The sequence below is a fragment of the Neofelis nebulosa genome, chromosome X (genome assembly GCF_028018385.1).
Source record: "Neofelis nebulosa isolate mNeoNeb1 chromosome X, mNeoNeb1.pri, whole genome shotgun sequence".
Lineage (NCBI taxonomy): Eukaryota > Metazoa > Chordata > Mammalia > Carnivora > Felidae > Neofelis > Neofelis nebulosa.
In genome coordinates this window covers 60,603,922-60,629,028 of record NC_080800.1, presented here as the reverse complement: position 1 = coordinate 60,629,028, position 25,107 = coordinate 60,603,922, and the positions used below count along the sequence as shown (strand labels likewise).

At 37.8% G+C, this 25,107-nt stretch overlaps 1 protein-coding gene across 11 annotated transcripts in view; it reads left to right on the top strand.

Moving 5' to 3' along the window:
- Nucleotides 1-25,107, top strand: part of HDAC8 (histone deacetylase 8) — a 234,451-nt gene that overhangs the window by 56,760 nt on the left and 152,584 nt on the right. For 10 of the 11 annotated variants that reach the window (XM_058714053.1, XM_058714052.1, XM_058714055.1 and 7 more), the window contains 3 exons: nucleotides 12,304-12,416; nucleotides 16,685-16,762; nucleotides 17,371-17,479. In XM_058714053.1, the coding sequence (XP_058570036.1) occupies nucleotides 12,304-12,416; nucleotides 16,685-16,762; nucleotides 17,371-17,479 (300 nt within the window). Of the gene's footprint in view, nucleotides 1-12,303; nucleotides 12,417-16,684; nucleotides 16,763-17,370; nucleotides 17,480-18,431; nucleotides 18,707-25,107 lie in introns of those variants that run through there. The other variant, XM_058714063.1, reaches the window with a different exon arrangement.

Here is a 25,107-nt window from a genome sequence, read left to right as displayed (position 1 = left end):
AGGTTGTGATCAGTTCACTGAGCAGAATGGCATTTCCTCCTATCCACACCTAATATAAACTCCAGCCAATTTAATGGGGTATATTTCGTAGTTGGGGATGCAAGCACATAAAGTCTTTGGCTCCTGAGATAGTCATCTTGTGTGCCAAGACCAGGTGCAGAAATACAAATACATATATATGAAGCCTGAGACAGCTGCTTTGCCAGTGTTTTGTGTTTTTTCTATTTAACTGGAAACATTGAGCAGGTGCAACTTCCATCAATTATACATAAAATGTTATTTTTCTTGTGGAGGAAGAGAGTACATTTAATTCCTCAACTCTGTATTGATGTCTAAGCCACTGAGGTTTTTAAGTTCATTAATCAAAAGTTTAAAGTAAAAAGTAATATTTTTGATTAACCAGAATGCTCAGGAATGAAATATTCTGATTAATTGAATTTTCTGGTTTAGGGAACAGTTACATCAGATTTTTTATTTGTTTAATACATATTCTTTAACCTTTTATAAAAGTGCATCCATAGATTTCTGCCTTAGTAAGCACAGTAGACAGGACCTGATTGAATCTTGCTACTATCACTTAGAATTACACAGTGTTTCTGCACTCTTGATTCTAGTTGAAAAAGATCTTCCAAAGTAGTGGATATTGACTAAATCTTGGCTGAAGCTGGGGTATACACTGGGAGATTACTTTTGGAAATTGTTTGGTTTCCTGTTATTTCTTTCTTTCCCTAAAAGCAAAGTAATATAAAAGAAAAATTCACTAGCCAAGTGAAGACTTTGATTTGCTAATCTATACTTTACTGAATAAAATCATATTTTAGAACAGGAAAATTCTACCTGTCATCAGAGAAAAACATGCTAAAAAGTTTAGATGCAGAAAAATGAGACCTTGCATGTCTAAAGGAAACAAGTGAATTTAGTTCATCATGACCTGTCTATTCAATTAATTCCCTTACTGAATTAATCTTACAGCAATTACCAGGGACCTACTCACCACTTTGTTCTGTAGTGCAAATGTTAGGTTTTGTTTATAAACTATCTTAAGATTCCTGGTGGTAAATAGAACGGTTTTACACTTTTCCCACTAGTTTACCTTGGTCTATATAATTATCCAAAGTGAAATATGGTCCATGAATTCTGAAAGTTGCCTTCTAAGCACTTTTTACCATAATGAATTCATAGTAACTTTTTTTAATATTTATTTTTTTAAGAGAGAGAGAGCATATGGGGCAGAGAGAGAGAGAATCCCAAGCAGGCTCTGTGCTGTCAGTGCAGAGCCCCATGAAGGACTTGATCTCACCAACTATGAGGTCATGACCTGAGCCAAAATCAAGAATCAGATGCTTAACTGAGCCCCCCAGGTTCCCAGAATTCATAGTCACTTTGCTTGATTCATTTTCAGGGAAATATTACCTTATATCTACTCTCCCAAGCCTTCATTTGTCTTTTATTTTTTTTAACGTTTATTTATTTTTGAGAGAGAGAGAGAGCACGAGTGGGGGAGGGGTAGAGAGAGAGGAAGACACAGGACCTGAAGCAGGCTCCAGGCTCTGAGCTGTCAGCACAGAGCCCGATGCGGGGCTCAAACTCACAAACTGTGAGATCATGACCTGAGCTGAAGTCGGATGCTTAACCAACTGAGCCACCCAGGCGCCCCTCATTTGTCTTTAATAGTGACTGCTTATCATGCCAAATGGTGTGGAAAAGAGTGAGAACTGCGTAGAATAATGCTGCTGTCACATTTATTTTATTTCCTGGATAACATTTTCAGTTTGGTCACATAGTTAATGGATTTGTTTCTATTAACAAATTCTCGACCTAATCCTTTTTCACACATTATTCTGTATAAATTCTAAGTCCAAAGGTGCTAGGCCAGTAGCTGAATTGGCCTTGCCTTTTGGGGGAATTTTTTTTTATATTTATTTACTTTTGAGAGACAGAGACAGAGTGCAAGCAGGGGAGGGGCAGAGAGAGAGGGAGACACAGAATCTGAAGCAGGGTCCAGGCCCTGAGCTGTCAGCACAGCCTGATGGGGGGGACCTGAACTGAAGTTGGATACTTAACTGACTGAGCCACCCCGGTGCCCCAGGGGTATTTTTAAAAACTCATTTATCCCAAATCCAAATAATCAGAAAGTTGAAATGATTGAAGTTTGGTGTGTTATTGAAGGAGGAATCTGGAGAGAAAAATTTCTACTAGAAGGATCTGTGGTAGTTCTTTTTTGGCCAAAGAACCTTTAAATTCATATCAGAAAATGGCAAAAGGGGATAGAGGCAAACAGAAAAAGTAGTAAAGCAGTAAATGAAAGACAAGTGAAGAGGTAGGAGAAAACTGACAAGATAGATTAATTTCACCAATATTATAAATGAAATGATGAAAGGGGAATAGGCATGAAGGGGAAGTGGAGGAAATTATATGAGAAAGAGTAAAAGCAATAAATGTTGATAGAATGATACCAAAACTATTTAACAGTGATTAAGCTTCTGTGCAAAAGAGCCAGACTGCCCAAATTCAAATTCACGATCAACCACTTCTAACTTTGTGACCTTGGACAAATTACTTAATCTCTCTGTTTTAGTTTCTTCATTTGTAAAATGGAAATAATAACAGTATCTACCTCACAGGGCTGCTGTGAAAATTGATTAACATATTGAGAGCACCTAGTACAGTTCCTGGCACAGGATAATCACTCAATAAATGTTGCCTATTATTTTTATTATATGCCAACAACAGAGAAAAGCCAAACCATACTACCAGCTGGTTTCAAGATAGCTACAATGAAAGTAAAAGCATTGTAAGAGTTATGCTAACACTAAAAGAGAAAATAGGTAGGGCCAAATAAGGAAACACTGGAAATCTATGATGCTGAATTTTGATACCAGGACTGAAAAAAAAAAAGTTGCATAATCTTTGCCAGTAACAGTTCAGCTGTTGAACAATGCAGGTATCTGGCTCTGCCTGGGTGAGATAACCAACCGATGTTTTTAAAAAGTCTTAATGTCATTCATGATCCAAGCATCCTTGATCTCTGGCCTAATGGACATGGAAACAGCAAATACATATGAGCAAATGCAGTTGACTGAGCCCTGTGCTTTTTCTTTAAAAAAAATGGCTTTGTGATTTATGGTTCAACAGGGCATTTAAGAAGCTAGATATTTCTGGTAAAGAAAAAAATTGCCTGGGGGCACCTGGCTGGCTCAAGTCACTAGAGCATAAGACTCTCGATCTCATCAGTTCAAGCCCCATGTTGGATGTAGAGCTTACTTTTTTTAAAAAAAATTGCCTAACCACAAAGCTGCAGACACATTTCTCAGAGTTTTCAGAATTTTGTTTGCTAAACCTGGTCTATCCTGTAGATACATTTGTGTTGATGATGTGAAAGAGAAAAGCCCTAGACGATGAGGAAATGATTTTATTCAGTTATAGGTAGAATATTTATTAATGAGGAATACATCACAGAAAAATAAGGGAGTATTGGGGTTTACAGACTCAAGTAAACAAAGAAGTCATCTGCAAGTCTTATGGGAGTCATTAGGAAAGATGGAGATGGGTCTTATTTAGAATAATATGCAAGGGTAGGATGGTACCTTGAAATTCACCTTTTCCTGGAAAACAGAAGAGGGCAGCGTTTTTAAACATTACTGCTTTCTGGGGAGCACATGGCTCAGATAAACTTCAACACTGTCATTTTCCCCTTTTGGTCAAGACAAGTATTATCCTCAAGCAACTCAGAGGCGATTGTAAACTTCCCAAGTATAGTGAGGGCAGGGTCTTTAGCACTCTTGGTGTTGATCCTTTAAAATCAGTTGAACCATCTGTTGAGAGATAGTGGCTAAAGTCAGTTGTTTTAGGGTTTGGAGCTCACACATCTTAAAAGAAGGAAGACTAAAATAGAAAAAAATTGATATAAAAATTTATATTATAGTAAAGAGCCAAGCAAGAACTGAACCCTGAAAGGTAACCAGTCAAGTGGATTCTAAGACATCAATGGAGGAAAATCTTTGTTTTGCAGCACCACTCATACATCTAAGATGTCAGCACTCTTGGTGACACTGTTCATAGTCTAGGTTACTTCTCATGTAAGGACATGCACAACCTTAGCATTTCTTCAGACATCCTTCATATTGTAGGTGGCAGCTTGTTCAAGGAGAATTCCAGTCATACATGGTCTGCTGTGGTAACCAGTTCTTTTTTATTTTTATTTTTTATCTTAGAGAGAATGAGAATGTGAGCAGGGGAGAGGGGCAGAGGGAGAGAAAGAGAGAATCCCAAGCAGGCTCCATGCTCAATGTGGACCCAATGGGGGGCTCAGTCCCACAATCCTGGGATCATGACCTGAGCCAAAATCAAGAGTCAGGCATTCAACTTACTGAGCCACACAGGCACCCCATGACCAGTTCTTTCAGATTTATATCAAGTCAACGGGCTTTAGCTTACAGGGCTGCTTCAGATCCTGAGAAGACACCAAGCTGTAAGGCAACATAGGGTCCTGATAGGGACTTGAGCATTCAAGTTTTAGCTCTTGATGACTCCAAGTCAGAAGGGAGGAAGAAAAATTGGAAAAGTTAGCTTGGAGGATATTAGCCAAATATTGAAGAAAACTGGAAGAATAGATAACTTAGGAAGGATCAACAATTTGGGCACAAGAACAGGGTCCAGTCCAATTTGCAAAGAGATACCAAAACTGGTTTTTCCACATGAGGAAGGAAGTCAATTACATCTCTACCACAGAAGACAAAGTTTGCATACTTATCAGTAACCTGCAGTTTATAAAGAGATGAGAGCTCAAAAATAATAACTATATTCTGATAACCTGAAATCCTGTGCTATAGATGACATAGAGTTTTCCTTTGAAACACAAAATTTCTCTAAACAGCCACCTCCCTTCTGATCAAAGATAATCTCAAAGGAAGATTATTCTTGAACTCAAGATAAGGCTGGTCCCAGAGGCAGCAAAAGAAAACATAGATAAATTGAAGTTCAACAAAATTAAAAACTTTTGTGTATCAAAGAAGATTATCAAGAAAGTGAAAACACAACCTACAGAATGGGAGAAAATATTTGCAAATTATATATCTGATAAGGGTCTGGTATCCAGAATATATAAAGATCTCACAAAGCTCAACAACAAAAAGACAGCTCAATTTAAAAATGAGCAAAGGACAGGGCGCCTGGGTGGCTCAGTTGGTTGAGCATCTGACTTTGGCTCAGGTCATGACCTCACAGTTCACCTCTCTGCTGATAGCTCAGAGCCTGGGACCTGCTTCAGATTTTGTGTCTCCCTCTCTCTCTGCCCCTCCCCCAATCATGCTCTATGTCTTTAAAAAATAAACATTAAAAAAAATTTTTTAAATGAGCAAAGGACTTGAATAGACATTTCTCCAGAAAAGATATACAAATGGCTAACAGGCATACAAAATGGTGTTTGACATCATTAGTCATTAAGGAAATGCAAATCAAACCCACACCCACTAGGAGGGCTAGAATTAGAAAAAAAAAGAAAGAAAGAAAGAGAAAATAACAAGTGTTGATGAGGATGTGGAGAAATTGGAACCCTTGCACATTGCTGGTGGGAATGTAGAAAACAGTTTGGCTGTCCTTGAAAGTTAAATGTAGAATTATCATATGTTCTAGCATTTCAGTTCTAAGTATATGTTAAAAAAAAAACAGATACTCAAAACAAATACTTGTACACAAGTATTCACAGCAGCACTATTCACAATAGCCAAAAGGTAGAAACAACCCAAATGTCTATCAATGGATGAATGTATAAACAAAATGTGGTATATACGTACAATGAAATATTACTCAGCCATAAAAAGGAATGAAGCACTGATATATGCTACAACATAGAGGAACCCCAAAACATTATGCTAAGAGAAAGAAGCCACACACAAAAAATCACATATGGTATGATGTCACTTACATGAAATATCCAGAATAGGTAAATCCTTAGGGACAGAATGTAGATTGGTAATTATCAAGATCTAGGGGGAGGGAAGAGTAGGGAATGACTGCTTAATTAGTTCAGAGTTTTCTTTTGAGGTGTGAAACTGTTTTGGAACTAAATTGGGGGGGAAGTTGCACAATACTATGAATGTACTAAATGACACTGAATTATATAATTTAAAATGGTTATTTGAGAGGTGCCTGGCTGGCTTAGTCTGGAGAGCATGTGACTCTTGATCTTGGGGTCATGAGTTCAAGCCCCACATTGAGATTACTTAAGAGATTACTTAATAAATAATTTAAAAGTAATAAATAAAATGGTTATTTAATATTGTGTAGATTTAACCTTAATCAAAATTATTTAAAAATAAAAATTGGCCTCATTAGATTTAGCCTGATTATTTATATAGGTATAGCAAGAATGGTAACTTACCATATAGACCTTCTTAAGCTCGTTTTGCTGGAAGTTTTCATAAGAAATCTCACTTTGAGGGGGCCTGGGTGGCTCAGTTGGTTAAGCATCTGACTTCGGATCAGGTCATAATCTCATGGTCCGTGAGTTCAAGACCTGTGTTGGGCTCTGTGCTGACAACTCAGAGACTGGGGCTTGCTTCGGATTCTGTGTCTCCCTCTCTCTCTGCCCCTTCCCCCCCCACACACACACACACTCTCTCTCTCTCTCTCAAAATGAATAAACATTTAAAAAAAAATAAATCTCACTTTGGTGTTTTAAAAGCCTATTACAGCTAGGAAGCCAAGCAAGGAGATTTTACCTGCAGTAATTATAAATTTGGGACAATTCTTGGGGTCTCTCTTCTCTCTTCTTGGGGTCCCCAGAATATCCTAAGTTTCCAGGGCCTGCCAGGAAGTAACCTTCCTTATTCACTTGGAAGGCTGGGAACTCTGTAAGCCAGGTACCAGGTACCAAGCTAGTTTTTCCAAGAGGGCTTTGATGCATTGCTCAATGAAGTCAACCTTAGTTCCTTAAAAGTGTCTGATCGTATCTGATTCAGTGAGCATCATTCACAAATATGACATTCCAGGCAAGGCCTTGGATATATAACCAATGTTTTCCAATCATTTCCTGATAACAGGTGGGACAGATAGTTATTATTGAACTTAGGCAGATAATTACATTGCTATGGAAATAAGAGTGCTCAATAAGAGTTTCTGAATCCTGGAGGGCTCAGGCAGGAGGAATAAGATATCATTTGTAAGTGTGTCATTTCTGTTTGCAAAAGCATGGCTTACTAAATGATTATGAGTTATAGATAGCATAAGAGAAAAGAGAAATGAGTTGCCTATACATCCAGAAAATAGAACATTAAGGGGCGCCTAGGTGGCTCAGTCAGTTAAGTGTCCAACTTCTGCTCAGGTCATAAGCTCACATTTTGAGAGTTTGAGCCCTGCGTTGGGCTCTGTGCTGACAGCTCAGAGTGTGGAGCCTGCTTTGGATTCTGTGTCTTCCTCTCTCTCTGCCCCTCCCCTGCACGTGCTCTGTCTCTCTGTCAAAAATAAGTCAACATTAAAAATTTTTTTAAAAAGAAAATAGAACACTGAAACATCAACAATATTCTTTTTTTAAATTGAAACATAGTTGACATATAATTTTACATTAGTTTTAGGTGTCCAACTTAGTGATTCCACAACTCTATAGGTTATACTATGTTCACAGGTGTAGCTACCATCTGTCACCATGCAACACTATTGCAATATCATTGACTGCATTCCCTATGCTGTGCCCTTTATTTCCATGACTTATTCATTCCACAACTGGAAACCTGTACCTCCTACTCCTCTTCACCCATTTTGCCCACCCCCCGCCCCCTCCCTTCCGGCAACCATCAGTTTGTTCTCTGTATTCATGGGTCTGTCTGCTTTAAAACATCCGCAATATTCTAAACAAAATCCACAATCATCCCTCATCAGTCTCATTCAGGCCTATATAATTAGTTCTTGTTCCTCTCGACCTTGCATTAACAGTCTCACTAACCCATCGACTTCTCAACTAGAGTTCTCGAAATCCTGATTCAGTTTACTGGTATGGTCTCAAAGTTGTTTACACTGTACCATAAAAAGCCTGTACTCAACAATACTTGGCAAAAATCCTTTTCCATGGGGCTCTGAGATAGTTTTTCTTTGTTGAAGATGAAGCACTCTGGCTTGTACCTGATTGCAAGTGCTCTCAGGAACACGTCAGATTAACTTTAAATAATAATATACCATGAATATACTGAGCATATAGTTAGAATATACCCAAAGCATATCAAGAATATCAAGTAAAGAGATTCAGTAAACTGGAGTATCTATATATTAATAAAATTCTGTAGGTAAGTGCTGAGAATTCCCCAATTGAAACTAATGGCCTAGTAGATGCTAGATTCAAAATAAAGAAGCAAAGTTGAGATGAAGTTAATGTTTAAAAAATGTTTAAATTATTGAAAACTCTATACTGTAGTCAACTAATATCTGGCAAAGCAGCACAAGGACTCTGATAAATAAAAACATATCACGGCCAGTGACGACACAGAAGGATCTTCAGGAATTTCCCATAAAACATACAATTTCTGAAATACTTATATTAATAATATTTTGCCTATACCAGTTTCACTTAGGGAAGGCTGAACATCTCTTCTGATGTGGCAACTCTTCCCATGCATCTCATCAATAGTAATGTATCAAATAAACCTAATTATTTCTAGAACATCTCTTTTTATAAGGTGAAAGAACAAACCCTTTGTGATTTTTCCAGGGCCTTCCAAGATTTGATTAAGATAAGTTGATGGATTACTGAAAAATACTACTTGGTTCCCTATTTACCCACAATGATGATAAAAGATTTTTAACATAAACATAGGATGTAATATGACCATAAGGAACCTCATCTTTTTCCTAAGAAAGAAGTCTTTGTTTCCTTAAATAACCAAGGACATCATAAAGTCAACATAAACCATATAAGGTTATTCTAGTAAGGCACAAAATCTTTTTTTGAGGAATATTACTTAGTGAAGCAAAACCTTTACAACCTGTTATTTGAGAGAAGACAAATAATCAAAAAAAGTAGCATGTCGGGGCGCCTGGGTGGCACAGTCGGTTAAGCGTCCGACTTCAGCCAGGTCATGATCTCGCGGTCCGTGAGTTCGAGCCCCGCGTCAGGCTCTGGGCTGATGGCTCGGAGCCTGGAGCCTGTTTCCGATTCTGTGTCTCCCTCTCTCTTTGACCCTCCCCCGTTCATGCTCTGTCTCTCTCTGTCCCAAAAATAAATAAAAAAAAAAAAGTTGAAAAAAAAAATTTAAAAAAAAAAAAAAAAAAGTAGCATGTTAAAATGAAAAGCAAATTCTAGTTTTGCATCAGTATAATATTTAATATTGTAGTTATTTTTGGAAATCTAATAAGCCCATCAAACCTTAGCCAACTTTGATCTCAACAAATAAAATTCCCTTTCTATGAATCTTCTACCAATTTCTATATGCATACACATCCTTTATAGTACAACTTCTGTAAGTGGCCAAAAAGAACAGGTTCATTAACAGAACCAAATACATGCAGTTTCTCTATAGGATATAAAAATAAGAAGCAAAAGCATATAAACCCGAAATTATGCCTAGCAATTAATGCATTCTCTTAGTTAGAAATGGTCTAGGGATCTAATGAATATCCATTAATTAACTCAGTTTAATACCACCCAAAGTTTTCAGTTACCTAAAGATCTTATAAATTATCTTCAAGCTGACATACTACAAAACATAACTACTGTTAAAATAAAGTTCATCACAATAATGACTCAATTAATCTAAACAAATTTGTTTGTCATAGTCTCAAACATTTAGTAGAGTTAATGTTAGCTCAATTAATTAATGAACCTGTATAAATTTAGGAAGAATATATTTAAGTAGAATAAAAATCTACATGTATATTATACTTAACATGTATAAATTAGAAAAGTCATAGCTGATTTTAGTAAACCAAATTTATTAAATCAGTCTTATCTGCCAAAGACTTACCTAAATTATGCCAACTTGAATTCTTAAATTCAACAAACTGAGTTTGTTTCTATAGGAATACTTTTAGCACATTAAAAGTCTTGAAGTTTAATGTCCTTATTTTCTGCAAATTTTAGGAAGATTCTACTTATGTAAGCAGTTATTTCTATAATCTAATGAGAATAGAGCTCCTTTAAGAAAATATTAGGAAAATATTACATGCAAAGGCCTTTCTGAATTACAGACAACATCATCATCATCATTATTATTCAAACTATCATGATAGGGAGGATGTTCATTAACAAAGAACATCTCAAAGGAAAGGAAGGGGGGCCAGGAGTCTTTTAGAGGCAAGTATTCTTCTTTATATGCCATGTTATTTCTGATTGCTTTCTTTGTTTTTTGATTTTGTTTTTCTGTACTTATGACTTGTCTCCCTAACTTAATTATAGGCTCTGAGGGGAAAAAATATGTCCTATATTGATTTGTATTTCTCCTCCTCCCCATCTCCCTCCTCTTATTCACTTTTTATTGAAGTATAATTGACATACGATGTCCTGTTGGTTTCAAGTGTACATGATAGTGATTTGACATTTTTATACATTATGAAATGATCCCCAGAATAAGTCTAGTTACAATCTGTCACCTTATGAAGTTATTATGATATTATCTATATTCCCTATGCTGTATGCTACTCTTTCTGCCTAACACTTAATGTTGCATCTCACCTATCCAAAAGTTATTGATGTTTCTCTTTTTTGATATGCTAAACAGTAGACTTATAAAATGTAAGCTTTTCGTAATTGGAAAATAGCATCCAAAAACTTTCAAAGTCACATATTTACCTCTTATTTACAAAGAATTCATGGGTGGGCAAATCTTTTTCTCTTACTGGTTTCTTCCTGGTTGCGTATCTAAGGCCAAGCTTTGCTTTGCTTTGCTTTGCTTTGCTTTGCTTTGCTTTGCTTTTCTTTTTTCTTTTCTTTCTTTCTTTCTTTCTTTCTTTTTTCTGGGTGATCACTGAATTCACCTGCATGAGAAAATTCAATGCTTAGTGATATTTTTTACCAACTTCCTGCTCGCCAATGTACCTGTCTCATTGACTCAGCCTATAAACCAGGGTATTGTTCAGAATATGAAACGTTATTATGGACGAGGTTTCATGAAGAATTTTATGCAATGTGTAGGTACTAGAAAGATCTTATAATCTCATAGTACCAAAAATGTTCTTTTAAATGATGCTCATGCTTAGAATTCCATTTCAATTAAAATATCAGGGAGAACTTGGGGGAAAAAAGGCTGGATATTTAAAGTGTCTGTGGAAGCTAAGGACATTGGAGCATTTAGGATGAGGCCTTAAAAATAAGTTATAATACACTTTTGATGATAAAAGAATGCTTTTTTTTACATCTACTCAACAAGACTTAATGGCAACATAATAAAAAGAAGTAGGCTAATAAGAGTAGGTTACTCTTAATAAAAGAGTAGGTTAATGTTGACAAGAGGTTAAAGTGACACAGTATCCCCAATAAAAATGTGAAAAGACACCAGTGAAGTCAATGAAGACAATTTTAGTGAAGGAAACAAAATAACTTTAGAGGAGGCTGCCTCAGAAAGGCAACCACATGTAGAATGTTTGTACATTCTATATTCAGCTTTTAAAGCAACAAGTGCAAAAACTTACAGGAAGGAAGGAAGGAAGGAAGGAAGGAAGGAAGGAAGGAAGGAAGGAAGAGAGAGAGAGAAAGGGAGGAAAGGAAGGGAGGGAGGGAGGAAGGGAGGAAGGAAGGGAGGGAGGAAGGAAGGAAGAGAGAGGAAGGAAGGAAGGAAGGAAGGAAGGAAGGAAGGAAGGAAGGAAGGAAGGAAGGAAGGAAGGAATAAAGAAAGAAAGCAATTCTAGTTTTTGTCATAGGATCAGTACAGAGACTCCAGTCTCCGTCATCTTCTACATCTGGCTGAGCAAGATGGTCTTTAAGGCCCCTTCTAGATTCTAGCTTTCTTCAAGTCCCATAAGGGACATTCAGTGTTGATCATGATGAGCCCAGGGTACTACAAGATTTTTAAATCATTCCTGAATCATTAGAGAAAAGTTCTGTTTTGACCAATATAGTTATAATATTATAATTCTTTGAAAATCTGGGATCCTAAATGAAAAATGTTACCAATCCACTTGAATATTTAGCTTACCAAAACACTTCATCCCCTGATCACTCTAGGCCAATTTACTATATATTCTTTGTAGGTAGATTTTTGTTTTTCTTAAAATAAAGGGGAATTGTAAGGGAATAGATCTCAAGGGTTATATCCTTGGCTGTAAAGACTCCCTTGGATTGCTTTTGGCTGTTGGCTGTAGCAACTTGTTTTCTTACAGAGATGAAGCATCTGGTTTTTGTTATCTCAATGATGCTGTCCTGGGAATATTACGATTGCGACGGAAATTTGACCGTATTCTCTATGTGGATTTGGATCTGCACCATGGAGATGGTAAGCCCTTCACATTCAAAGGTGCTTTGCTGCTAGGACAGAAGGTTTTTATCAGTGAAGCTGCTTCTAGGTGACTGGTAAAAGGATAAATGCCTGTTACTTTTGAAATTTTTCTAATTGAGAATCCTGAAGTAGGTAGAATAGATTCTTCTAACTGATGTAATTCTTCTTTGCTAAGCAAGATGCTTTAAAATACCAGGTTTTTATAATTCCCCCTCACCTCTCCTCCACTAGCAAAGTTCTCCAGTATAGAACATTAAGAAGTGGAAATCCTGTCTAGTGTATACTCAGTGCTCAGTAACCTCCCTCAGGCCACTTCCATAGGTTCTAAGTGAAATCTTCAGTTAGACAATCTTGATGCTTCCCTTAAGATTGAATCAGTGTATGGTGGAATAACATTCAGAATTTTTCACTGATAGGGATACCAACTCATGTAGTAATCAGAATCTGCACCACTTTCTTTGTATTACTAAAATATTTAGTGCTACACAAACTCAGGGCATCTCCTCTAACTTTTAACAGCAGCAGAATCTTGATTCACCTTACCCCATTAATGCCCTTTCAGAAGACTTCACCAAAAGGATGTTACCCAAAACCTCCTATGTACTTTCCATCTACAATGTAGAGCTTCAGTGACAGTTATCCACACTCTGCTTCTTTAATACATCCTGTGTGTGACACATGCTTCCATTGATCTAGGATCACTTAGCTGGTAAAATTAATTAAGGATATTCCCTACTCTCCCCCACATCAGTGACTGCTGCTTCCCTGTTTCCAGGGATTTTTGGAGACAAACTAACATAATCAAGGTATAAGTGAGGAAAATGATAGCATATGACAGAGGCTAGAATCAGCTCTCCTGCCAAAACAGAAAAAGAAGGAAGAACTTGTGAGGAAAACCTCCCCAAAGAGTTCACCTAGATGGATGCTACCAAGGAATGGTGACAGAAAATTGAAGGTAACAGAGAAAGGCAAATAGTTAAAGCAGCCAACATACTACTTTGAGAACCATGTCCACCGAATATCTGAATACTTAGCCAATGCAAAACACAGCCTTGTTCAAAAACCTTCAGAGACTCCTTATTGCCTATAACAAGAGTAACATTTGGCCCATGGCTTGTTTTTGTATGGCCAGCAAGTGAAGACTTTTTTTTTTTTACATTCTTACAAGGTTGTAAAGAAAACAAAGTGCAGTAGAGACCATGTAGGCTTTGCAAAGCCTAAAATATTTGCCTCTTGGTTTGCTAACTCTTGGCCCATAGCATTGGTTCTCAAACCTGCATATGTAGCAAGATGACCTCTGGGAAGCCTGTTTTAAAATGCAGAATTCTAGGCCCCATCCACCAGATATTCAAATCCAGTAGGTCTGGTATGCAATGCCAAATCTACATTTTAGCGACACTCTGGCTGTTCCACAGGCCACACTTTAAAAAAAAAACAGTGCTCTTCAAGTTAAAGTCCATACTCTTTACCCTGTCTTTTGAGGTCTGCCTGAAAGAGACCTTACCTCCTCTCTCCAGTCTCCTCTCTCACTACTTGCTGTCTAGGCTACTGTACTCAGTGATCCCCAGACATGTCTCAGTATTCCCACCTCTCTGACTTTGCATTACTTTTTCCTAATTTAGTTTTGCTTTTTCTTCCAAGTTCTACCCAGGAGCTCAAATTCTAACACTAGCAGATTTGCCCTGACTACTCCAACCCCAGTGTTCTCTTCCCTCCTCAAGTCCTATATTGTTTATATCGCTGATTTGATATTTAATTATATATTGTCTTGTATTGTTAGTTAAATCTTTAATGTGTCTGTGTCTTCTCCTCCCATAGAAACTTTCAGTTCCCTCAGAGCAGAGATCAAGTTGTTTACTTCTTTCTGTCCTGCACAATGGCTTGAACAAACAGAACTATGCATATAGCAGTGGTTCAGTAAAATATTTGTTGAATGAGGGGCGCCTGGGTGGCGCAGTCGGTTAAGCGTCCGACTTCAGCCAGGTCACGATCTCGCGGTCCGTGAGTTCGAGCCCCGCGTCAGGCTCTGGGCTGATGGCTCGGAGCCTGGAGCCTGTTTCCGATTCTGTGTCTCCCTCTCTCTCTGCCCCTCCCCTGTTCATGCTCTGTCTCTCTCTGTCCCAAAAATAAATTAAAAACGTTGAAAAAAAAAAATTAAAAAAAAAATATTTGTTGAATGAATGAATGATTATGAAATTCAGACTATTAGTATCAGAGCTCAAGAATAGAATCAACTCTATTGAACCATGTAAGAATGAAATGACTGTCACCTGAAACCGTTCTTTCCATTTGCAATGTTATTTCTACACCATTTAGAGTTTCCTGCTTTAGCCAACTTTTATGGTGTGTTTCATTTCAGTTTATTTCCCCTCTTCAGCACCTCCCTTCCAGTGACCCCTGCCCCGCCTCCAAACTCTTACACATTTGGTTCATTTTAAATCTCCCATGATTCCATAACTAGCATCCTGTGGTGGCTTCACAAGCACTCTTAGCCTGTCCTCACCTTCCTTCACCTTCTTTTGTTTTCCTAACCACTGTTCTCTTTCACACCAAGCCCCATACCCTCCACCTATCTGTCTCTGTCCTTTTTTTAAAGTATGATTTGCTAACAATACCTAATGGCATTTCCCATCAGAGGAGATACAAATAGCTACTAAACATAAAAAGTGCTCAACACTCAGAGAAAGGCAAATTAAACAAGATCATTTTTTCTGCCTAAGGTTAAAAAGAATAATAACACCCAGTGCTAGTCAGGGTGTGAGAAAATGGGAACCCTCATATATCACTGATAGAAGTGTAAATTGGTTACCACCTTTCTGGATCAATAAATAATCAGGATTTTTATGAATTGTCCTTGTTTAATACCTCAGTCGCTAAGTTAAAATGCTATTGTAATATATTTTGTTTTGTTTTCTTTTGTTTACTTAATGCCTTGTGGCTGGAGCTTTAACTGATTTTTTTTTAATTTTTTTTCAATATATGAAGTTTATTGTCAAATTGGTTTCCATACAACACCCAGCGCTCATCCCAAAAGGTGCCCTCCTCAATACCCATCACCCACCCTCCCCTCCCTCCCACCCCCCTTCAACCCTCAGTTTGTTCTCAGTTTTTAAGAGTCTCTTATGCTTTGGTTCTCTTCCACTCTAACCTCTTTTTTTTTCCTTCCCCTCCCCCATGGGTTTCTGCCTTTAACTGATTTTAACTGCCTCCCTAGGGCAAAACATAAGGCTTGGGAAATTCAAACATGCCTGTGATATACAAATATAGTTAATATTTTTCTGAGGTCTCTTTTGGCCTCTAATGAAGACTGAAAGCGTTAAGCAAATGCAGCAACAGTTTCTTTATTTGACGTATAAAAGAGGATAGTACATGAATTTGCTAATGGTCCTTCCATTTTACAGACGGACTATCTGAATATAGTATGACACTATGTGATTCTGGGAGGAAAGGTGTGGAGTTGGGCAGTACATTTATCTGAATAAGCAGTGGCTTGTAAGAGTTGTATCTTCTATCTCCCAGGCCTCTATACTAATTTTCTGCCTCTGCTAAAATGGAAAGGAGACTACTTTCTAGAAAAGTTCCTCCCACCACCATCTTTCTTCAAGCTTTAAAACTTTGTTATAAAGACACTACTAAGGGAAAAGGGCAGGACTCTCTTAGCCTTCCATGTTTTAGCAAGAAAGGTGTACTATAAGCTGCTTAGACTTTGGGTGAACTGCATTTATAACCAAATCTGTATCATAGAGAAGCACTTTATAATTAGGTTTTCACTACATAATGCCTAATGTTTGTATTGGTCATATTTTTCAAAGGGTTGCCACATTTTACTTCTTTGGAAAAAAATCCCAAGAATTTAACTGGAACCACTAAAACAAAACATAAAACTTCCAAGATGGTGCCAGTCCTCTATTCAGCTCTGTTCATAATGCTTCGATTCTGAGCTTGAGCCTTCCCCACCTTTTAGAAGAGGTTGTCTAAGAGAGCCTGGACATCCTGTTGCTTGGAAAGGAGAAGTCCAGTTATAACTTTCCATGAATGTAAAAAAGAACCCCAAAACTTCACTGGGGACCAAAGTTCTACCTCATCCTGTACCAACAAGAGATCAAAGACTGGAGGGTTTTGTTCCTTTTATTCCTCAGCTTGTTAGCTTTATTATTGCTATCCTTTCTCTTACTTCCCACAGCTACTTCCTAGCAGTTCAGTTGTTGAAAACGGGAGTTGCATATATGAAGTGATTCTTCTGCTGTTTTTTTTTCCTTTGCTAGGTGTGGAAGATGCCTTCAGTTTCACCTCTAAAGTCATGACAGTGTCCCTACACAAATTCTCCCCAGGATTTTTCCCAGGCAAGTAATCTGTGTGCTCAGTATTACATCTGAGGAATAAATACTGCAGTTCTTCTATACATCTCTTATATTTAATATTTGGATAGTTACATGCTATTAATACTTCATTGGTGCTACTTTATCCAAAATTTTAACACAGGTCATTTCAGGCAACAATGATAGGAGGAATATAATACTGCTTCTTTTTCCAGATGACTTTTATGGACTGTCAACAGACAGCTCACTTACACTTACTGTCTTATCACATAGGACAGTGTAACTGTGTAACTCCTAACATCCTAATAAGTGCAATGATATATTAATATTATATCAATCAAAGGCATATGAAAAGTCAAGCAAAGGAGTTAATCTTTTTTTCTAACTTGATCTAGCAAAACGGAAACTAAGTTTTTTCCCATTGTCTTAAGGTTTTCCTCTTTCCCCAACATTGTTTACAGCAGTTACTTCTCTATATTGTTTTTCTTAATTTCACACTCTTAGAAACCATAATTAATCTAAGACTGTTCTTCTACTTGGCCTTTTATTCTTTTGCATTCCTATCAGAATCCTTCAAGTTGTCTAATGCTCATATTCTTAAAAACTGTTCATGGCGCTCCTCTCTTTCACAGGAACAGGTGACGTGTCTGATGTTGGCTTAGGAAAGGGACGGTACTACAGTGTAAATGTGCCCATTCAGGATGGCATACAGGATGAGAAGTATTACCACATCTGTGAAAGGTATGGCAGTAACACTGGCCCAGTAACAAGTGGATTGCATTTCTGTAGGATGAAATGGCTCCCAATCTTACAGAATTCTTATTTTCAAGGAACAATTTGAGAGAAAAAAAAAAAGAGCCACTGTACACCTATGTCACTTTTCTATACTGCATTATACTTATTTGATCCCTTGTGTAGGAGACCTGAGTTTTTGGAACAGAGCCATACTCTTGGTTTGATCTTACCTGCTGCCCCATATGATTAAGGTCTTCCCAAGAGCAGAGCTTTTAAGCTGTCCTGGGTTATCCCTTGCCTGCTACTTTCTTAGCTAAAACCTGTACATAGGTGATTTCATTAGCCTGAGAAGGTTCATTTCAGTTTCCCATTATGGAGATCTGCTTCAATCCACTGGTGTGAATATTAGAAAATTCTTTATTATGAGTTCTTGAGTTCTATCCTTTGTGTTAAAATTGGGGTCAGAAATCTGTTCTTTTGAAACTATGTTTAAGGATTAAATTATAGCCACTTGTAGGAGGACAGTTTGGTGCAGAGGTGTAGACCATTAGGGCTGCAAAGCCCTACAGAATGGAGCAGGAGGTAAACCCATATTCATTTAAGTTGAGATTGGTCAGGTACAAATTCACTGCTGACATTGGCAGTAAAGAAAGTGAGTCTGACTAAAAGTCAGCAAGTCAACATTACTTAAGGTAAGTAATGGGGATCAAGGTGCTTTTGATTCCTAGCCCCACTCAGTTCAAATTTCTCCCAACTTCTGGTGGACACAGGGACTTCCCAAAGGAGTCTGCACTGGCCATCATCACTGGGAGTTGTATAAACAAAGTAGAAGTATTAAAAAATAAAAACTTTATAAAAATAGAACTACCCTATGACCCAGCAATTACACTACTAGGTATTTATCCAAGGGATACAGGTATGCTATTTCAAAGGGACACATGCACCCCAATGTTTATAGCAGCACTATCAACAATAGCCAAAGTATGGAAAGAATCCAATGTCCATCAATGGATGAATGGATAAAGAAGATGTGGTATATATATACAATGGAGCATTACTCAGCAATCAAAAAGAATGAAATCTTGCCATTTGCAACTACATGGATGGAACTAGAGGGTATTATGCTAAGCAAAATTAGTCAGAAAAAGACAAACATCATATGACTTCACTCATATGAGGACTTTAAGACATAGGATAGATGAACATAAGGGAAGGGAAGCAAAAATAATATAAAAACAGGGAGGGGGGACAAAACAGAAGAGACTCTTAAATATGGAGAACAAACAGAGGGTTACTGGAAGGGTTGTGGGAGGGGGGATGAGCTAAATGGGCAAGGGGCATTAAGGAATCTACTCCTGAAATCATTGTTGCACTATATGCTAACTAATTTGGATGTAAATTAAAAAAAGAAAATTAAAAGAAAAAGTTAATTAATTAATTAATTAATGCTTCAAAGGTGCCTCTTAGCTCAAGAGATTTGGCAAGCCAAGTCATCATGCAGCAGCTCTAGCCTCTTCATGATTTTGATCATGTCCCCTGGCTACCTCTGTATTGTCAGACTGAAAAGGCCTTTATTTTTGGAGCCTGATGTTGATGGTTTTAATTGCCTTTCTTTGTTCCCCTCAGGCCCTGTTCTGTCCTTGAGATGCACAGATCAGAGCTGCTTATGTAACTTTACCAGTGAAGATATCCTGTGGTTCTGTGTAAAAGGAAAATTATTTTGTTTTTCTTTTAATCCCCTTCTTGAGGGTGCTCAACATTTTGTTGTCCCTTTTTTCCAACAGCAGGAAACTAGGTTTTTCTCTTCAGTGCTCTGTCCACAGGGTTTCCTCTAGCTCTTTCCTGGGCCTTAATTGAAAAGTCAGCACCCATCATCCTGCAAGGATACTTTGTAATATCTGGCCTTCCCTAAACAGATTACCTTACACATGCCCCCATTGAAGCCCATAAAACCTCCTGAGATACACCTTTCTCCCCCATCAACTTGGCATTTAACTGCCTAGAAAAGCTGAGTATTATCCCAGTACCCACTCCCAAGTAAGTCTACTGCTCACCCTTCTTCAGTGAAAAAAATGTCTGTCTCTCCTTTATATTTTTTCTCTGTCTCTCTAAACCAGTTCCTACTACATGACAAAAAAATGTTTAACTCCATAGTAATCCATGTTTAAAAATAGCCTTGGTATCAAACTTAATTAGAAGCATTTAAAAAGTGAACTTAGGGGAGCCTGAGAGGCTCAGTTGGTTAACTGTCCAACTTCAGCTAGGGTCATGATTTCGTGGTTCATGAGTTTGAGACCTGCATCAGGCTCTGTGCTGACAGCTCAGAGCCCAGAGCCTGCTTCAGATTCTGTGTCTCCCTCTCTCTCTGCCCCTCCCCCACTCATTTGTTTTCTCTCTCTCTCTCAAAAATAAACATTAAAATTTTTTAATTAAAAAAACAAAAAATAAAATGTGAATTTAGCCCCAAAGAAAAGATCCATGGAACATGGAAGATCACATATGATTTCCCTTTACAGAAACCCCACTCTAGTGTACAGGATGCCAGCATTGATTAAAGATTCCCCCAACTTGCTTACTAAAGTACCAGACACTCATCAATTTTTAGTTCCCAGGTCCCCTTTAGCCTCATGGAGCCACACCACCAATCTACACAGTGTTCATCCAGAATAACAGGTTCAGTTTTCATTAGAGGTACAGTAATTTTCCCCTTTGATTTCTTTCAGAAGTCAAGTCTGGTCAGGGCATTATGTGAGGGCACCTCTGATTCCAAGGTGCCAAGAAGGCTTCCTGACCCAAACATCTCTCCCATTTCCCATCTATTGACTAAAATTCCTTTAACAGGAAACACACTTTTATTCTACAATTGGAAATAGGCCTTAAAATGGAATTTTGCCATGACCTCTCCTCCTAACTTTCTGCATATGCTTTCACAGAGCTTTTCCTGATAGCAGATTATGAAAGGGTTAGAGCATGAGCACGAGCACCCTGAGCATTCAGAGGAGCAGAAATTTGGTTAGTGGAGCAGTAGAGGGAAAGAGGCACAAGAAATAAAACAGTCTTTGCCAACTAAATAGTTTTGCAGAGGGTCAGCCCTGATAACTGTATCACTTAGTTCCAGTCATTATGTTTTTGACTACTTGTAGTTTGTTGCTTGGAAACAGTCTTTTGCCTATTTTCCATTATGACCTCTGACCCATCTGCTTACCTCACAAGCTATAGAGTGGTTTACTCATGTAAAAAAAGTCACTCAGGGGCCGCCTGGGTGGCTCAGTCGGTTAAGCGTCCAACTTCAGCTCAGGTCACCATCTCGCGGTCTGTGAGTTTGAGCCCTGCGTCGGGCTCTGGGCTGATGGCTGGGAGCCTGGAGCCTGCTTCCGGTTCTGTGTCTCCCTCTCTCTCTGCCCCTCCCCCGTTCATGCTCTGTCTCTCTCTGTCTCAAAAATAAATAAACGTTAAAAAAAAAAGTCACTCAGATATCTGCTATCTCCTTTTAATCCTTTATGTTCCATGAGCCCACTGATTTTCTGACTCACTCCTTACCTGTGATAAATAAAGGATCTCTTATTGCTGGTTCACTTGAAAGATACTCTAATTTTCATTTGCCACTCAATTTCTAGTTTGCTCCTGAACTGCCTCTCCCTGTGGGATTCATGAGCCTTTTTCCTTTCCTTCCCTTCCCTTCCCTGTCCTCTCCTGTCCTCTCCTGTCCTCTCCTCTCCTTTCTTCCTATATGGCTTTTTCCTCTGCTATAGCCTTTCTGACTTTGCCAGCTATTCAGACAGGAACTTAATGGTTTCATCTTAAGGTTGAGCATACCCTGCTAATTTAAAAAAAAAAAAAAGGAGGGGGGCGCCTGGGTGGGTCAGTCGGTTAAGTGTCTGACTTCAGCTCAAGTCATGATCTCACATCTCGTGGGTTTGTATCCCGCATCAAGCTCTGTGCTGACAGCTCAGAGCCTGCAGCATGCTTCAAATTCTGTGTCTCCCTCCCTCTCTCTCTGCCCCTCCCCTGCTCATGCTCTGTCTCTGTGTCTCTCTCTCTCAAAAATAAATTTTAAAAAAAGGAGGAGCTTAGGGTTTCTTTCTTGAAACCTTTACATGGACATTTTCAACACCAAAGACTTTGAGTTCTATCTTATGTAAAAATAATTTCAGTCAGAGATATGTAGGTCATTCAATACTAATTTGGAAGGACAAGGATCACTGATTCTCAGAACCTTCCCATAATTTTCATGGGAGCCACTGGAGTTGGTATTATAAATAGAACCCTGTTTTAACTAGCATAAAGGAATATCAACATTGTTCCTGTAACTACACCTCTTCCTCCAAATAGAAGCTATTGAGCAAGTAGAGAAATGATAGACTTATATTCTTGATTTATATGAAAGCCCACCCCACCCAAGTCAGCCACATGCACACATACACACAAAGTTTGATGGGAGAGGAAGGCTGTTTTGCCAAAAGGAGAGATTGCTGGTTTCCAAGCTATGTCATCTGAAAGAGGAAACAGTGCTCCATCTATGTTAACCTGTTCTTGCTCTCTAATTGTATCTGAATGCAATGTGAGACAGTCTTAATTTTAAGCTATTACCTAAAACACTGTGTTGATGACTTTGGGAGCATTTATAGTTGAAGACTATGGAATAGAACAACAATGACATGTACTTCCTTGCTGTTGGTTCAAGAGAGGTTTTGAAAAATGGTAGGGTACTGCTCTGAAACTTTAAATCTTACAAAATGACCAAACTACTTGCCCACTGTGAACCGTTATAACTTGTATGTAGTTTGAAGAAGAAATTCAGTGTTGTGCTCAAACTTCTTAGTTATCCTACCTATCATTTTATAGCCCTAACAACCAGAAAACATCCTTTACTAAATGTCCAATTAGTATATACCTCATAGGAGAGCTATATACATGGTGCTTATAATGTGTATGGATACAAAACATATTGAAGTTGACAGTTCAACATTTTGAAAAAAAAACTCATATTTTACTAAGAATATTCAACTATTAACTTGGTAAGATAATTAAATACAGACACTGCATAAATATTTCACCAAAAGAAAAACACATTGTTAAACAGACGTCACAATGAATAGGACTAATGAAAGGCTCTATTAAACAGGACTTTTCATTCTATAGCAATCTTTACATCCACATATGCAAAACTTTGCTAATAAGAGCTATCAACCCAACCAAAGAAACAATCTTATTCTGCTGAACTAAGATTCCTAATAGTAGTTTATTAAAGTAAGAATCTACCTGTATTTGGTCCTTGGTCTGTTTACCTTGAGTCTTATGGCTTATATTCTATAGCTCAACATGGAAAGAAATCCTTTTTCCTACTCAAAGACCGCTGACCTAAAGAAAAATTTAATTTTTTTAAACATTTGTGTATTTTTGAGAGACAGAAAGAGAGAGCATGAGCAGGGGAGGGGCAGAGAGAGGGAGACACAGAATCCAAAGCAGGCTCCAGGCTCTGAACTGTCAGCACAGAGCCTGATGCCGGGCTCGAACTCATGAACAGTGAGATCATAACCTGAGCCAATGTCAGATGCTTAGCTGACTCAGCCACCCAGGCACCCCTGACCTTTTCTTTAGAAAAATTCTAACGTCCCAGGAGTGAAAAAAATCTTAATGTTTTTGCCTTCTTTGTTTTATGAGAGAAATATTATACTACTCTCTTGTAAATAGTTTTTTGATAGCTCTTCAACTCCTAATTTTAAATGTTAATTCTACTGTGCATGGGCTAACCAGCATAGACTACACAAAAAGAACCTGTTCTCTAGGGCAACAGCAAGCTCATTAAAGGAATGGCTCATTTAAGCCTAAGTTTTTGTTCCTTTAGAGAATTCCTTTGTCCATCTATACTGAGTTCCACTGCTATCCAACAAGGAAGAGAAAAAATATATTATGTCTCAGTAGTATATATTTATTGTGTGAGCCAAAATTCACCTCTCTGAAGTCACTCTGACCTCCCTACAAAAGAACTGAGCACCTCAAGTCATCTTAAAAGATTTTTTAAACATTAACAAAAGTAAAGTGGGGGAGCTATCATGCAATGTAGGAGATTTGTGTATCTTTAAGTGTAATAACACTGTTTTATTCATTCATTCTGCAAATATTTATTGAGTGTCTGCTTTATGCTGGCACTGTACCTAGGTACTGATGGTGGTAAACAAGACAGATTAGGCTCACATACCGGGAGCACTTGCCTGTGCCAGGAATTGCACTAAACATTTATTTGATCCTTTTAATTTGATCCTTATAGTAATGTATAATCTACAATGCCTACAAAGGTAGGTATTCTTAGTCCCATCTTACAAATTAGAATACTAGAGCTTAGAAAAATTGATTTGCTTAAGGTCACACAGCTAGTAAGTGGTTAAGGCAGAGTTTAAATCCATGTGTATCTGCCTGTTAACCATTGGCTACCATGTCCCCAAAGTGTCATCTAGAAGTATGAATTTTTTCCACAAGGAAAAATTACCATCCCCAAGACTTCTTGAAAACTTTAATCTTAGGGGATTACAGAAAACCCCTGAAAAAAAGAAACCACTTAAGTTTATGCAAATGAGCCTCATGATTTGTAGTATACATAATTCATTGTGTTTATGTTTGTGGAAGTGCAATTTAGGTTTTGGGGGAAAAATAGAATCTCCTAATCCTGAGGATTTAATTTGTAATTTTATGGATAGAAAACAAGAATAAATAATGCCAGATTTCACTTCTTAGGTTTTATTTTTTTAATGTTTATTCATTTTTGAGAGAGAGAGAGAGAGAGGGAAAGAGGGAGAAGCAGGCAGTGGGGGGGACAGAGAAACCAAAGTGGGCTCTAAGCTCATAGCAGTGAGCCCAATGAGGGGCTCAAACCCACAAACTGTGAGATCATGTCCGACACTCAGGCAACTGAGCCACCCATGTGCCCCTACTTCTTAGGTTTTAAATTCCTAATTAAAGTTTGAAAACATGGAGATCCTGTAAATCTGCTTTTTCCTTTGTTTTCAATGGAGAAAATCCTGAGTTTCTGCTTTAGAAAGGGAGTAGTGTCACCTGTCATTTTAAAGAGGTCTTGTCATGAAATTACATCCATTTCCTATGTGGTTTTTTAGATTGGTATTGCTAAAGATTTTTAACATTATGCATTTTTGCAACTGTAGGCATAATTTATATCATCTCTTGGTCTTGGAAGAAGGCCATATCTACGTATGAGGTAGAGATTCTTCATCCATACTATAAGCCATTCATCCAATACCAATGGAATAAAATGAGAACCAAGAGACATTACTAAAGGACATTTCAGTGAAATGTCTCCATTCACTATTGACTTTTAATGTTAATATTTAAAGAAGAGATACTTTAATGATGATAAGTCTTCCTTTCATCGTAATGATACATCATCTAGAATTTATCTTCCACTTGGGACTCCAAACTCCTTATCATTCAATTTTACAATGAGGTAGATTGATCCTCAATGAAAGAGTGAAAGAAAACCCAACAATTATAGCCTACTGCTTTGGGCTTGGTGATATGGCAAAAGCAATACAAGTACATGTTCACACATAAGTATTTTAAGCAATACAAATATTTTAAACTTTTTGTTAAGTTTATTTATTTATTTCTGAGAAAGAGGG